Here is a 15,706-nt window from a genome sequence, read left to right as displayed (position 1 = left end):
TTTATAAAGGATGTTTAATTGGATTATCTGTAATAAAATGTATAATAATTATTTTAACCCAAATTATAAGAAATCCAAGAATCCATACATACAATCAATAAATAAATATTCATTCATTTTAATTTTATTCATTCAATTTATTAAATTTTAGCTCATAATATTTTTTTAGAATGACTAACTAAATTAATTTATGAATTTTCACTTATTATTAAAATAATATGTAATAAAGTTTAAATAAAATTAGACAAGATATTTTATAATTGTCAAAATGTATAATTTTATTTTTAATAAATAATAATTTTTTTAGTTTTTTAAAAAATTAATATACAAAAATAAATTTAAATTTATCAGTTAAAATAATATTTTTTGCTACTATTAATTTAGAACGATTGATTTAATTATTTTTTATTTTTTATTTATACTTTGAGAAGATAAAAGCAATAATATGAATAAAAAAACATTTATTTTAACAATTTAAACTTTTAGAACTTACTTGACTGTATTAGATTAAGGTAAAATAAATGTTAACTATTGGATGAAAACTGAAAAAAAAACAAATTATTTTAATAAAAGAAATAAAATTTTGTTAAAAATTAAGAATACTTAGTTTAGATTTGTTTAATTTGACTAGATTCAATTAAAAAAAGATTAAATAAACTGTAAATATTTTGATGCATTTTTCCTTTTATGATATGATTGGCTTAAGAGAAATCAAATAAAAATGATAAATAAATAAAAGTTTAAAATTAGAAAAATTGATAGATAAGTATCTCCAATGTCTGAGTACACAAATGAATCTGGACCTAAAGTAGTTTGAAATGTCAAAACAATAGAGTTCAAACTCATGTATAAATAAATAGGATATAATTATATTTTCAATTAATTTAATATATAGAAAACTCGGTCATTATTATCAACTGCTATTCTTAGAAATTAGTAATTTGTTATGAAAAGTACTGATTAAAACGTTTTTGATTGCAAAATTACTTCTCAAAAACTACCTTTTTTCTTTAAAATGCAATTTTGTTAAAAATTAGTTTGCTCACTCTTTTTTTGAAGATCTTCTAACTTCTTTTACAATATATTATTTTCTTCAACCATATATTTTAATTCTAACTCTAGAGCGTTATCAGGTGGTATTTAATTTAAAATATCCTGACAACTTGGTCTAAGCTAAGGGTTCCTTAGAAGCATTGATTTTATTAAATTCTTTAAGCTTGCACTATACTTTACTGAGTTCATGAGCTTGTGGAATCTACCTGATCTTAAATTCTCCCATTCTGCTCCATATTTAGGAAGATCTTAGTCTTTTGATTAGTTTTTAATATTTAGGTAAATATTTTTTTAATTTAATTTTACCTGTCATTAATTCGTATAAAACAGCTCCTAAAGAAAAAATATCTGCTTTTATGCTTCTGATGTTTTATTTATTTGTTGGGCACCCTCCAACTAATTCTGGTGCTATATATGGGAAATGAGATTCTTATTGTGATATATTATTTTCAGAGAGCTAAATCTTTGATAAACCTAAATCTGCAAGTTTAAATTTCATTTTTTTTGATACTAAAATATTTTCAGGTTTAATACCTAAATGAGCACAGTCGTTTTAATGCAAAAAATTTAATGTTTCACAAATATCTCTAATAATCTACCTTATCAACTACTCAGATGGTTTAGAATTAGCATTTCTAATTTATCTTAAATTATGCAGACAATGTTCAGTCTAATATTGTTAAATAAGAATAATAAACCTATAATAAATTAAAAATAATTACCACAAGATAAAGCTTTGAATCTTCCATCCACACATTATAAAATTTAAGAATTCCAAATCCATAACTTGAAAATTAAACTAAGCTTTGCACTTCTTTAAATATTCTTTCTTGTTCAGAGTATTCCTATGGAATCTATATTGCTTTTATAGCATAAATAAGTCCATTTACATTACTTTAGCACTATTTATATATTATTTAAAATTATTTTTAATCATAAAGCTAACTTAAAAACGAAGATATTCATATTTTCACAAAAGATAGTATGTAAAAATTTTTTTTTTTCAAATGAACAAAATAACATTTTTTGTCAAAAATTTAATTAATCGAATATTTTAAAATCTTTTCTAAAAAATAAATATTTATTTTCTAAAATATTGAATAAAAAAATATTTTATTTAAAATAAATAAATGTATAAATTTATTTTATTAATTACAAAAAATTTTAAAATAATTAAAATCATCATAAATTAAATAAATACCTTATAAACTTAAGAAGAAGGTGTTTGCTTGATAACTTGTAGTATTTTGAAGTCTCTACTAAATCTATTTTCTTTATTTTAATTGATCCTATTAGTAATAATGTAATCTTTTTCTGCAAGGGCATTTGAAAAGAATCTAGAAGAGGCTTTCTTATACAACATTGAAAAGTCTTACTGTTCAATCATTTTACTTCTTATAGGAGTTTAAACATCAAAGTCATCTTCAACTTCAAAATAATTTGATTGATGTGGTTGGACTTATTTTGGCTTTTTAGATGAATTTTCAGGAATTTAAAATAGGACAGTTTGAGATCTCTTCTTATTTTATACTAGACTTCCTATTCTGAGTCTTTAATGAGGTTTGACACCAGGCATAGCTCTAGTAAATTCATTTTCTCCTATATCTATCTGAATTTTATTTCTATGATCGCTGTTGCTGTCTAATCCTACTTCTGAATTTCTCCCTTTTCAAGTTAAATAATATTTTAACAATTATTAATAATTTCTAAATTACTGTTTAATCCTAAATTCCAAGAATTCTAATCATTTTAGTTAAATAGATCGTTTTCATAAGAAATAATATTAACGCTTTTCCCCTTTCTGTTTAATTTGATAAATATTATATTGTTTCATTTATAAAAATTACAATGTTTAATTTATAAAAATAAAATGATATAATTTATAAAAATTTAGAATGTTTTTATTATTTTTTTTGTAATTGTTTTAAACTAATTTATTTGAATTATTTTATGTAATCAAAAAAAAATTATTTACATTAATTGAAGGTTGTTTTAATCAAAACATTCATCAGTGGCAAAGGAATTTTAAATATTTTACTAACTGTCTTCCATCTGTGAATCATTATCCCAAAAGTCTTTAGGTTAAGTATTTTTTCTAATAAAGTTATCAGAGTCATATCCTTCTTGAGAAAGGTTTTTCACATTTTGCATAAATTAATTTTGGAAATAAACATTTTTGTTACTAGCATTTCCATCTTCTTCTTCTGTCTCGAATGAAAATTCATTTACCTAAGGTAAATTTAACTTAGATAAATCTGCTGTTTGATTGTTAATTTTGTTGATATCATTATTATTGTCTTAATTTATGTTAGATGGGCTACTTAATTATCCATTTTTAAATTCAAAAATATTTTACTAAAGTTTTGGTTATGAATTTGAATTAGCTTACTATGAAGAGAAAAAGGCATTTATTTGCTCAAGATTAGCAAATTAATTTTCAATAGTATTATCATCAAATAGATTCTTTTTAACTGTTGATTGATCGTCTTTTGATAAATTGAATCCTTTTTTAGGAATGGTATTATTAGTATTAAATAAATTGTTAGCTTTGTTGACTTGTTAATTATTATTGCTATCTACTTTATTTCTTAAAGAGTGGCTTTCCTACTCAGTTGCAAATAAATCAGGAATTTTCTTCTTAGAAGAGTTTACAATAGGAGATGCAAAGAGGTTATTCATTGTATTAAAAGAGCCTAGTAAATTGTTACTAGTAGCTTGAGGCGAATTGAATTCATCTATCTTTTCTAACTAGATTTGATTGCTGCTATTTTTCACCTTAGAATCACTAAAATCGCTTATTGTGAATTTTGAAAATAGATTTTATTTAACTTATTTTTATGAGTCTTATTAAACTTCTTCTTCGTCTTCAGTATCATCTTAGAATAACTTTTTGCTGTAAGAAAATTAGTTGTTCGAATTTATTTTTTGATCTGAGTATTAGTAAAAATTGCATGGTTGAGATGACATAAATAAATTTTATTTTGCTCCTTAGGCACAAATGCTATTTAAATTTTAGTTTTTGCCATTTACAGTGCGGGTTATTAAATTTTTTTGAGGAGTTGCAGAAGAATTCAAAAAATTCAAAATTTTTGGAGTATGAGAAAAATTATTATTTTTATTTGAATAGCAAGAGTTTTAATTAGGGCTCTCTATATCTTAATTGCATATATTTTTTCTATTAGATGTAAGAAGGACATGCTATTTTTTATTGCTCTTAGACAGCTACAGGTCTTCTTGAAGCTTTTTGTTTGAGGAAGTTGCTGAAAGTTTGAATTTTTCAAGAGTTATCTTAAATTTGTTCCCATTAACTTCATTATAAGGCGAAAATACCTAAAAATTATTTTAAGGAGTTCTTTTTAAATGATTGTCATTATCTTAACTTTTTTAGTCGCTATTATCTTCATCATAGCCAAATTCCTTTGCATTACTTTTCCTTGGAGGAGTACAGCTATCTTAAACACATTTATTTTCTTTATTTACTTCATCGTACTACATTTAATTAGATTAATCTTCTATAGAACTATAGCTCTCATTCAATTTCAAATTCTAATTACCCTGATATTTACTACTTATTTTGTAATCACTTTCTTAGTTATGAAACTCATATTTGTTGCGCCTTGCTGGATTAATTGTAGGGGATTCATAGTTAAACTCGTCCTCTTATTGTAATATTTGTTTATCTTCTATTACTAAATTCTGTAATATTAAATCAATATTTAAGCTCTCAAAGCGATTTTGAGCCATGTTTATTAGATAATTTTTTAATATTAAAAATACTGAGTTTGATTTGAGTAGAGTATTTTGGATGTATTATTAAATTAGTTAATATATTAATTAATTATTTTTGCGTATTTGAATTTTACAAAAAATAATGCATCAATAAATTATCGGCTTATAAATTATCAACTTTTTATTAGAAATATAGATATAGAGATAAATATCTAAACAAAAAAAATTTATGAGTTTTAAAATTATCGCTAATAAATCAGCCATTGATATTTGAATATATGCATGTATAATCATAGAGCAATATTGATAATTCAAAAAAGAAAAAAGGTGGCATTTTTCAAATTTGAATTAAGCATAGAATTTATTTTATACTCTAAAAAAGAATATTTAAAAATTTAATGCCAAAAATATTGCTAACTAAAAAAATTAAAAATATTTTTATTTACTAAAAGTCTTGTAAATATATTTGATATTAATTTAATTAAAAGCAATATTTCGATTAGCAGACATATATATAAATATAAAATGTAGCTTTTTACAACAATTAATATTTAATAATACAAATATTTTTATTTTAAATCAAATTTATTTTCATCTTAATTTTATTGGTGATTAAACAAGAGATTCAACTTTTTCTTACATATAATATTAGCTATTTTTAAAAATTTATCAAATATTTAGCTTTTAATAAATCTTTTTTACAAATATCCTTTCTTAACACAATATCTTTTCTTAACATTACCAAATTTTATTGATTCAAAAATTTATTTTTTTTTCTTTCATTAATAAATTCTGTAACAATCAACAAATTTTATAGTTGTATTTAATTTAAAATAAATAAAAATAATTTAGAATATAAAAAAAATAAATATTCAAAAAAAATGAAAAAACAGAATAAAAATTTTTTTTTCCCAATTAATACTTAAAAAAATGGGATCATTTTAAAAAAACTAATAAAATAGTTAGCTTTTAATCAAGGTTTATAATTTTTACAATTACATAGCAACCTATAAATTTTATAATATCCTTTAATTTAAAATAAATAAAAATAATTTAAAATCTAAATTAATTAAATATTTAAATCAAATTAAATCAAATAAAAATGGAAATATAGAAATTAATTTTATTAAAAAAATATTTTTTCTTATTTATTATTTTAATTATTTAAAATTAAGAAATTATTTATTTAAAAAGTAAAAAATCATATTTAATTTAAAATATTTCCAGCAAGATTATGAATGCTAGTAACATTTAAATTTAAAATATTAATTCAATCAAACAAAATCAATTAAGTTACTGATTCGCTTGCAATATTTAGAATTGTGCATAAATATTAATTTTTATAATAATTTAATTTAATATAAATAAATTGATTGACTTGTCCATAATTTTCATATATCAAAGATACTACTCATTAAGAATATTAAAATATCAATATTTAAAAAATATTCAAGCTATTTTTAATTATTTAAAGTTGTTTCTTAAAATTTGTTTATAGAATAATTTAGTAATAAATAAATAATATTATTTATTCAATTCTCATTATAACTAGCTGATATATTATAGTAAAGTAGATTTTAATTCAAAGGTTTAAAAAATATAATGGATATTCATTTTTAAGTAGCAGACAATGAGTTGTACCTATTAATATTGGTAACATTTAATATTCCTACAAATAAGTAATATTAATATTTCAATTTTAACTAAAGAAATTTTTAAAAGAGAGAGGATTATTTAAGTCGTATATAGCTTTAGAAACAGAAACCAAAGTAATTAATTTAAAGTATTTGGCTTTGTATTAGATAAAGCATCATGGATTAGCATTTTTACTTAATAAATTCATTTTAAAAGACTAGTTTAGTAAAGTATCCATCTGAACTAGCTATCTTAAGAAAACTAATTTTAGAAGGAGAATTCGAGGAAAGCGAATAGTTTTTAGTTCCTTTTATTGAAAAATTTTCTTTTAAAATGAATCCAGCGATGTACGAAATTAAAAAGCAATATTTTTTAGAGTTACTTGAGATTGGTCCTGATTATTAGATTATGACAAGATTGTTAAAATCTATTTAATAGTTTACATCAAAAGAGAATTATAAAAGACTTTTTTTTTTATTGAGTATTGAAAATATAAAAGAACACCCAGATTATGCAAATTGGTCTCCTGAAATGGTATAAATCTAACATTTATTTTATTTAAAATTCACTAATAATAAGATATAGATAAAATAAATCCATATTTATTGCTATTTCCTTTTTTTCTTGAATAAAAAATATACAAATTATTAGGGTAGACTTGAGTGCTTTGAAAAAGTTAAAAATTGTATTGAAGAAGTTTACAATTTTGGTTAATAAGATGAAAATATAATCCATAATGAGTTACCTTAGATTATAGAAAAGCTAATAAACAACGAATTAAAGGACAAATAAAAATTTGAAAGAGTGATTAGTGAGTGCTATAAGAATAATTCTAATTAACTATCTATACTAGATGACTCTATAATAAGTTAGTCTGCTGCTAAATATAAAGTAAACTTTTTTTCAGATTAAGAAGATAAGACTCCAGCATTTGATGCATATAAAAGTGTCAATTTTCCTTTTTAAGCAAAGTAGTAATAGTAAGGTTAAAGGGTAAATATTTAAGGTTAAACATCTGTCACTCAAGCTAAGCCTTTCTTTAGTGTGATTTAAAAAAATAATAAAATAGAAAATGAAAGTGTTTTAAATTCATAACTTCATTAAAGCCAATTGCAGCAAATTTAAAATGAAATAAAGAGAAATGAGCTAGATTTTATGGAATTGGATGAGAGTTAATTAGAAGAAAGCCATTAAACAGAATTTTTAGAAAATTATTAGAATAAAATTAGGTAGCAGCCTAACAGGTCTATGATAAAGGGATAAAAATTGCTAGCTTCAAATAATAATCCAAGCATGGATGGCTCATCTTATTATTATGGTCCAGGTTTTGTGTAAAGCGAGCATTTAGGAAATAACTAAAACTGGGATAGTAATTATTACAGCTAGTCAATGCCTCCTCAGTAATAAGTTTAAGGATTGAAACCTGTCTCAAATAATAATTAAGGTGCAGGCAAGAGCTAAGCTTTAACCCACTCTTAATAATCTGAGCAAGAGAAAAAACTACAAAATTAGTTGCATCACCTAATAAAAGAAAGTAATAATTCTCATCAAGCTCTTCATAAAAATTTAGAAAATAGTTTATAGAAGTAGTAGTTGTTGTTGTAATAGCAATAATAAATCAATTAGCAAGAAAAAAAAGCATCTCTTTTATTTATAAATCAATAAAACCAAGAGAATAATGTACCAGCAGAGCTCTTAACAGTCGATTTAGATATGGTTAAGAGCTCTTCTGTGAAAAACATGAAGAGAAAACAGCTCTTCTTTCATTACAGAAATAAATAGAACCATAAACAAGATATTCCTTTCATTAACTTTTAAAATATTAATAACCAACAAGGATCAGAAGAAGATCAGTACACCAACTAGAATTAAGAAGGTGAGGATTATGATGAAGACCAGGAAGATGAAGATATAGTTAACGATGATGATGATATACAAGAAAATGAAGGAGAAGAAGATAATGATGTATACAAATAATAGCATCATAACTAGTTAAATTTCTATAGAAATCAAGAAAATTAAGAATAATCATAAGCAGAATCAAGAAATTTTGGATATAACTAATCTGAACTCATAGATGAACAAAACTAAACTATTTAGAACAAAGGAAAATAATTTTATGGTGGGGATAACAACTAAGATTACGAAGAGAGAACTAAAAAGTCATCAAATAAAAGTAACTTGAATTCATTAAATTAATCTGCCGCCTCTACCGGTTCTAAGCTCAGATAGTCAAATTAAGGTATTAATTAGCATAATTTGAGCGAACTTGGTGCTAAAATTTCTTAGTAATCAGCTTAATCTTCTTAAATAAAAGAAAGTGGAGTTTCTTAACACTCAAAAAATAAATAAGGTTCTTCATTTATAAATAACCCATCTAATACTGGCAGTGCTGTTTAAAATTAAGGATAAGATTAGGAAGACTTTTAATTATACTCATTTCCAAAAGAATTCTTCAATTAAACAACAGATCTAAGTAATTTAAATTGATTTTTTCTTTCAAAAATATTTTTTTCAATCATTTGATAAAATAAAAATTTAATTTAAAAATAAAAAAATAGATATTTGTTTGGTTAAATTTAAAAATTGTTAATATTTTACATTTTATAAATTAATTATTAACAAAAAGGTAAATAAGGTTAGTATAGTTAAGTCAAGCAGCCATAGTAAAGCAAGAGTTAAACATGGCAGCATAATTAGTAAACAAATAACTTAAACTATCAAGGCTAATTGTAAAATAAAGGAAACTTCTCTAATACATCTCACCAGAAGAATCACAATTAAAATCTTTAAGAATCACAACGCATTTTTTCTTATGTAAGTATTTTCGTTTCTAAAAAATTTTTAAATGAATGCTTTTTTAAAAGGATTATACAGAATTAATTGAAGTTTGTTAGATTCAAGATAGCCAGCCTATAAGAACGGCGTAATTCAGCCCTGATGGAGAATTTTTTGCTTTAGGAACAAATTCTAAATCTATTAAATGTTTTTCAATAAAAGAAATAGTTAAAAACTACAGAAAAGTATTTTATTAAACAATTTAATTAAAAATTAATTAAAATTTTTTACTAGAATGAAACGTCTTTTCCAATTTGGGAAAAGAAAAACCACCATGATGGATCTATCTATACTATTGACTGGAGCAAAACAATAGGAGATAAATAATTTATAGCCACTGGATCTCTTGATATGACTATTAAAGTAATCAGAGTTCCTACTTTCTAAAGTGAAAATTTAGAGAAAGAATTCAAAACAGTAACATTAAATGGACATAAAGGAATAGTAAGAACTCTAAGATTTCATCCAGATTCAACTTAAATTTATTCTGCTGGACTACCTGATACTTCTATAATGATTTGGGATTTAGAAAAAAAATGTCTATTAGGTAAATTAGATGGTCACACAAATGCTATTAATTCATTAGATGTAAAATAAATCAATTTTGTAATAAATTATATTAAATTTTTTACTCCTTCTATTAGATAGACGGTGAAGGCAACACATTAGTTAGTGTAAGCAAAGACAATACTTTAAGAGTATGGGATTTGAAGGCCAATAAATAAATTAGATGCATCGATTTAACAAATAAAAAATACGACTAACTAAATTATGTCAATCTCAATAATGGATTTAGTAACACAAATCTTAAAAATCTTCTTAAATTTTCGAAAAAGCAAATCAAGGTAAAGCTAAATTGAATTCTAAATTTTATAATTTTTTGTAATTTATTTAAAAGAGTGCAGTAAATGAAAACACAGCTTGTGTTGCACACACAAACGGTTTAGTTTCTGTTTGGGACCTCAATAACCCTTCAAGGAGCCTTTATGAAATAAAAAATCATACAGCAGATTGCAGGTAAAAAATAAATTAGTTATCTATTAAGGCTAATTATTATTAAAATAAAGGTCTGTCGAATTTGATCCTACAGGAAATTACATGATATCAACATCTTTCGATAAATCTATATGTATTTATAATATTGAGGAAGAGAAAATAGTTACTAAGATTAACAATCATTCTGATAGAGTTGTTTTGAGTAAATTCCACCCATTCTTTCCATTTGTTCTTTCTACTTCAGCTGATTCAACATCTAGAGTATTTGCACCAAGCGAGTTCATTAAGAATTTCTAATGTTGATAAATATTAATTTAATAATAAATCAATAAAATCTTCAAAATCTTCCTCAAAAAAACAGAATAATTTCTAAATTAAATTAATTATTTAAATTGTATATAAAAACTTTATTTCACTTCGTTATTTATTAAATTTTGAGAATAATTAATTATTAATAAATATAAAAAATATTCAAAAAATTAAATATTTTATTTTTTTTAATCCTAAATTAAAGCATTATCATTAAATTAAATTAATAAATTTATTTAAAGCAATTTTCTTAAATTTAATAATTAAATAAAGGATTTCAATAAAAATATTAAATATCATGAAACAAATTAAAAAAGATTCTAATATTTATTTATTTATTATTTATGATGAATGAAAAGAATACTTTAAGATATTAATTTATTTTTGAAAATTTGTTTTTATGAAATTAAATTTCAAATATTTTTCCCACTTTAATTTTTTTTTTGATTTTCTTTGCTCTGATCTTTGATTAAAAGGAAAAAATAATTCCCCGACGTTTCTATATAATTTTTATTCCTTAATAATTTAGGAAAAAGCTAGATCATATTAAGGGCAATGAAGCATAGGACAAGCACTTTTCAGTTTAGAGGAACTCTAACCTAAAGTAGGTTTATGAATGTTTTTGATGAATTCTAAGTTTTTTACGGCCTCCTCTTGGATTTTTTACTTATTCCTTAAGTTGATTGATTGAGAGTCTCTTACAGGATTCGAAAGACTTCGTCAATGATTTTGATTCTCTTTCAAGAGTGTTTTAATCACTTAAGAAAGCTCCGATGAAAAATCTTAGATGTAGTTCATTTGATGAATGCAAGTTTTCTTCTCCTTCTAATATTCAATCTTGGAATAAGACATTTCCAAATTGAGTGAGCAAATCGATTCAACAAGATCTATTTAGAAAAAAACTAAATACAAAATATAAATACACATGGAACATCTTATGTATTTTGATTAAGATTCAAACAGTTGATGAATGAAGTTTTTTAAATGGGAGTGTGTATGTATCATTGAACTAGGAGATTTGAGTTAGAGCTGCAGAGGTCGGCAAAAAACCTCTCAGTTCTGCTCAAGGATTCTAACTTGAGCATATGCTTCTTCAAGTTTTTAAATCCAGCGATATTTTTCGTCGTGCTTACGATTCAACGGATTTTGTTTTTAATTGCTTATCGCCATCCCTTCACGGTGAAAATTGATAGATTATTTTTTTAAAAAATAATAAATCGAATTACTCATGTCTGTATAGTAGTTCTTTTGGGATGATTATTACTTAAACTGGTGATAAAAAAGTTTTTAAAAATGGTTAATAAGCATTTGTCAACTGAATATTTTGAATCATAATTAAAATAACAAGACCTTGTTAGTTTTTGAGGAAATTCGCTTACTTTTCGCATGGAGAAGCTCTTAGCAGCCTCCTTAAAATTAATTTGCTGTTCCATCCACAAAAAATAAAATGATTTACGCTGTCATTTTAGAATACTAACCGAACGAATTTACGTATTCAAGTAAAGTTGTATTCAGGATGGATATTTGCAGCAAAACTTGTAGAGAAATGCTCCACACATTTCAAAGCAAGTCCTAACCCCTAAATTAAAACGAACCGAAACACTAAAAAAGAGCTCTAAACTGAAGACCACAGATCGGATCCTTTCCCCTTAGAAAGATGAAAGTCTGTACCACAAGTTATTTGTGCTTATGCTGCCTCTCTGTGATACTTAAATAAGTTTTTTAATCCGCGGTCCGGGTATAGAAACCCAATTCTCTTCCCGTTCTTCTATTACCCTGTCTTATTCCCATAGGCACCCAATTCGATGAAGAAATTGTCTAAGCGACAAAAAAGGAGGTGTTTTAGGAGTTCACCTACCTATTTTTATTTAAAAAGAAAGAAAGATAAATAAAATCAAAAGAAAGATAAAAAAATTAAAAAAGAGATAAAAAATAAAAAGATAAAGAAAAAGAAAAAGAATAAAAAGACTTAACTATTAAATAAATCAAGAAGACATAAAATAAATAAACAAACAAACAAAAAAGCATACATATTCATAAAAAGAAAAGCTAACAATTAAAAATAAGATAAAAAACAAATAAAGATAAATAAAATAAAAGCAAATCACATTTAAAAAACAATGTAATATAGTCATGCTTACTTTACGCTCTTTCCTTGTTTTAATTTTGATATTTATAATTATGAATTAATTTTATTTTTAAAATTTTTAATTAATGAATGTAAATCATATATTGATTTTTTAAATAAAAATATATGACATATTATATTTCAGTAAAATTATTACATTTTATATGCAAATAAGCCAAATAAATAAAAAAAAATTTATATTTTACTTTAGTTGATCCTATGAAATAGAAATATAAATAAATCAAATTATATTTATTTTTTTATGTTGATAAATACAATATATTATTTTCTTTTCTTTAAATTTTAAATAAATAATACTTATTAATTAAAAATTCAAGATTATAAACTATGTAATTTACTATCTTATTATAGAAAATAAATTTGTATTTAAAAAATTATATTGCTATTTTTAATTGGCATTAATAACTTTTAGAAAAATATAATAAAATAGAACAATATCTTTGAAAAAAGAAGACAGATAGAAAAATAAAAATAAAAAATTTTAGATTAATAAAAGAAGTTTTCTTTGTTTAAAGTTAATTTGATTTATTAGATTTAATTAGAATTAATAAAAATTACTTTTGATTTGTAACAAAAAACATTAATAAAATTTTTAATGAAATAAATCTTACTCAAATATCCACTTTTAGTTACATAAATTTTTTTTAGTAAAAATTTGATTTTAGTAGTACAATTTTTTAATTTGTTTACATTTCTTATAATATTATTTGATTTCTAAGCTTTTTAGAATCGATTTTTTCGTTTAGACAATTATTTAAATATTTTATTACTTCTTTAATATCCTCTATTAGTTTCAATTAGCTGCTTTTTATTTTAAAACCTATCTGATAAAAAACTAAATAAAAAATAGTATTTTATCAAAAATTAATTAATAATTTATATATTGATAAAATTTTAAAATCAAAATATAAAAATTATACTAATCGGTATATTATTATTATCATCAATCACCAGAAATTTATCTTTTTATTTAACAAAAAAACTTTTATTATTTTTTAGTTTATTAAATTACAAAAAAATTAAAAAAGATTACACTTTTTTTTATCATCATTTAGCTTTAAAAGCTATTGCTTAAGGGAAAAAAATATATCAAAAAACAATAAAATTTAATAAAATAAATAAAATCTACTTTTTAAAATGATTAAATAAATTACAATAGCTTTTAGTGTTCTTATAATATTGATTGCATATAAGCTTTATGACCTTGGTCTTGGCTACAAGAAGGAAGAATTCACAAAGTATTATGGAAATTGTGAGTACATTAAAACAGATTTGAATCTTATTGGATCAGAAGATGCTGTTTTTTATGATGAAGACACTTTAATTGGCTGCCATTCAAATCTTTTTAAAATTTATTTTGCAGCAGTACCTTTAGAATAAGTAGAGAAAGGTGGGTGCTACTCTGTGACTGGTATTGTATCTGGAAATCTCAAAGTTGAAAGACTAGAATTAAATTCATATCCTTCTGGATTAGATTTCTTTCCCCATGGCTAATACATAAGAGATAATAATTTTTATGTTTCTAATCATGCATATAACAAAGGAAAAGGAGAAAGAATTGAAGTTTTCAAAATTTAAAAAAGCAATGATGGAAAATTATCATTAAAATATGATCATTACACTTAACTAGGGTCAAGATTTACAGGAGTTGCAAATGATTTAGTTGTCTTAAATGATAACAGATTCTTAGTTACTGATTGGGTTCCTGTAGCATTCCCTCTAGAAGGTCCAACACATGCTTCTCTAAAAAATAAGATAATTTAAAATATGTATTAAATGCTTAAAATTAAAGGATCAAATCTTTGGGATTGCTAATTTAAGGTAAATGATTTAAGTACTTGCCAAATAGTTTAAGGTAGTGAAGGTGTTATGGTGAATGGCGTTGCTTTTGATTAAAAAGACACAATTTTGATTTCTGATACTTTCGGAAGAGAACTTCGCTCCTTCAAATTGTAATAGGATGGTTCATTGCAGCTATCTTAAATCCTCAAGACTAGACTTGCAGCTGATAATATAAACTTTGATTAAGTTAGAAATTAGTTTTTGGTAGGAGGTACTCTTAGTTTTCTTGATTTAAAAAACTTACTTCCTGCTTACGAGTAAGTATAGAAAAATCCTGGAAGCTAATCTTTAATAACATACTGGGGAGGAGTTGATGCAGTTAGGTTTGATGCAAAAACAAATGAACTTTCAGTATCTGAGTTATTTACAGCTGAAAAAGCTAGTGCTGTTTTAGCTGGAGGACTTATTTCTGCTTCAGGAGAAACACTTTTCTTGACTACTTTTTCTGATAAATCAATATCAGTTTGCAAGAAACAGAGCTGAAATAAATTTAAATTAAAAAATGATTAATGATGTTATTTAGTAATTTTTATAAATAATATAAAAAGTAATATTAGTTAGTTATTGCTTATATTTATATAAGTTAATGTTGGTTAAAACATAAAAATTCTAATATTATTGTTTTATTAAATTTAAATTCTTTAAATTCATTATTTCTTTAAACAATTTTGAAACTAGGAATTTTAAAAAAAGTAAATTGGGTTTATTATAAATATTTTAAATTAAAAAAAAGACTTTTTTAAGTTTTATCATATTTATCTATCCATTTATTTTTTATAAATTATATAAAAAAACATCAAATTTTAAAATATAAATAAACTTATGTCAATAAAATTACTTGTATAAAAAACAGACAGAATATAATTGAGTTTTTAAAATCAACGAATACACTCTTTTTGAAAAGCTAAATAAATACAGAAAAATCATTTTTTGACATATTTCTATCAATAAAGTCATAAAACTGCAAAAAGATATCTTCAAATAATCAGAAGATTTTGATGATTTCAATAACTCTATCAAAAACCCTAATATTAGTATATAAATTAATTACATCACTTTTTACACAAAAAATGTCAGAATTTATTAGTTTTTTAATTTTTAAATAAATTTCACAAATTAATTAAGTAATTTATATTTTCAGAAGCAAAATAACTT

At 23.0% G+C, this 15,706-nt stretch overlaps 4 protein-coding genes across 4 annotated transcripts; 3 read left to right on the top strand and 1 right to left on the bottom strand. All coding sequences in view use genetic code 6, as the record gives it.

Moving 5' to 3' along the window:
* Positions 1-990: 990 nt before the first annotated feature.
* On the bottom strand, positions 991-4,797 carry TTHERM_00241540 (Serine/Threonine kinase domain protein; the record flags this gene model as incomplete). The annotated part of the gene is made up of 6 exons (XM_001024880.1): positions 991-1,307; positions 1,360-1,723; positions 1,776-1,955; positions 2,255-2,718; positions 2,769-2,854; positions 3,029-4,797. 6 exons carry the CDS (start codon positions 4,795-4,797, stop codon positions 991-993), a joined length of 3,180 nt encoding a protein of 1,059 aa, XP_001024880.1.
* Positions 4,798-6,159: 1,362 nt separating this feature from the next.
* Positions 6,160-10,554, top strand: TTHERM_00241520 (WD domain, G-beta repeat protein; the record flags this gene model as incomplete). The annotated part of the gene is made up of 10 exons (XM_001024878.2): positions 6,160-6,435; positions 6,492-6,551; positions 6,634-6,951; positions 7,069-8,893; positions 9,047-9,234; positions 9,285-9,440; positions 9,490-9,843; positions 9,900-10,100; positions 10,154-10,272; positions 10,323-10,554. The coding sequence occupies exons 1-10, from the start codon at positions 6,385-6,387 to the stop codon at positions 10,552-10,554; spliced, it is 3,504 nt and encodes a 1,167-aa protein (XP_001024878.2). The 5' UTR covers positions 6,160-6,384.
* Positions 10,555-12,217: 1,663 nt separating this feature from the next.
* TTHERM_000241519 (hypothetical protein) lies at positions 12,218-12,730 on the top strand (the record flags this gene model as incomplete). The annotated part of the gene is made up of 1 exon (XM_012800223.1): positions 12,218-12,730. The coding sequence occupies one exon, from the start codon at positions 12,218-12,220 to the stop codon at positions 12,728-12,730; it is 513 nt and encodes a 170-aa protein (XP_012655677.1).
* Positions 12,731-13,846: 1,116 nt separating this feature from the next.
* On the top strand, positions 13,847-15,034 carry TTHERM_00241490 (transmembrane protein, putative; the record flags this gene model as incomplete). Its single annotated transcript, XM_001024875.1, has 1 exon — positions 13,847-15,034. The coding sequence occupies one exon, from the start codon at positions 13,847-13,849 to the stop codon at positions 15,032-15,034; it is 1,188 nt and encodes a 395-aa protein (XP_001024875.1).
* Between the last annotated feature and the right edge of the window lie 672 nt (positions 15,035-15,706).

The sequence above is a fragment of the Tetrahymena thermophila genome, assembly GCF_000189635.1.
Source record: "Tetrahymena thermophila SB210 genomic scaffold scf_8254373, whole genome shotgun sequence".
Lineage (NCBI taxonomy): Eukaryota > Ciliophora > Oligohymenophorea > Hymenostomatida > Tetrahymenidae > Tetrahymena > Tetrahymena thermophila.
This window is presented reverse-complemented; position numbering and strand designations above follow the sequence as displayed.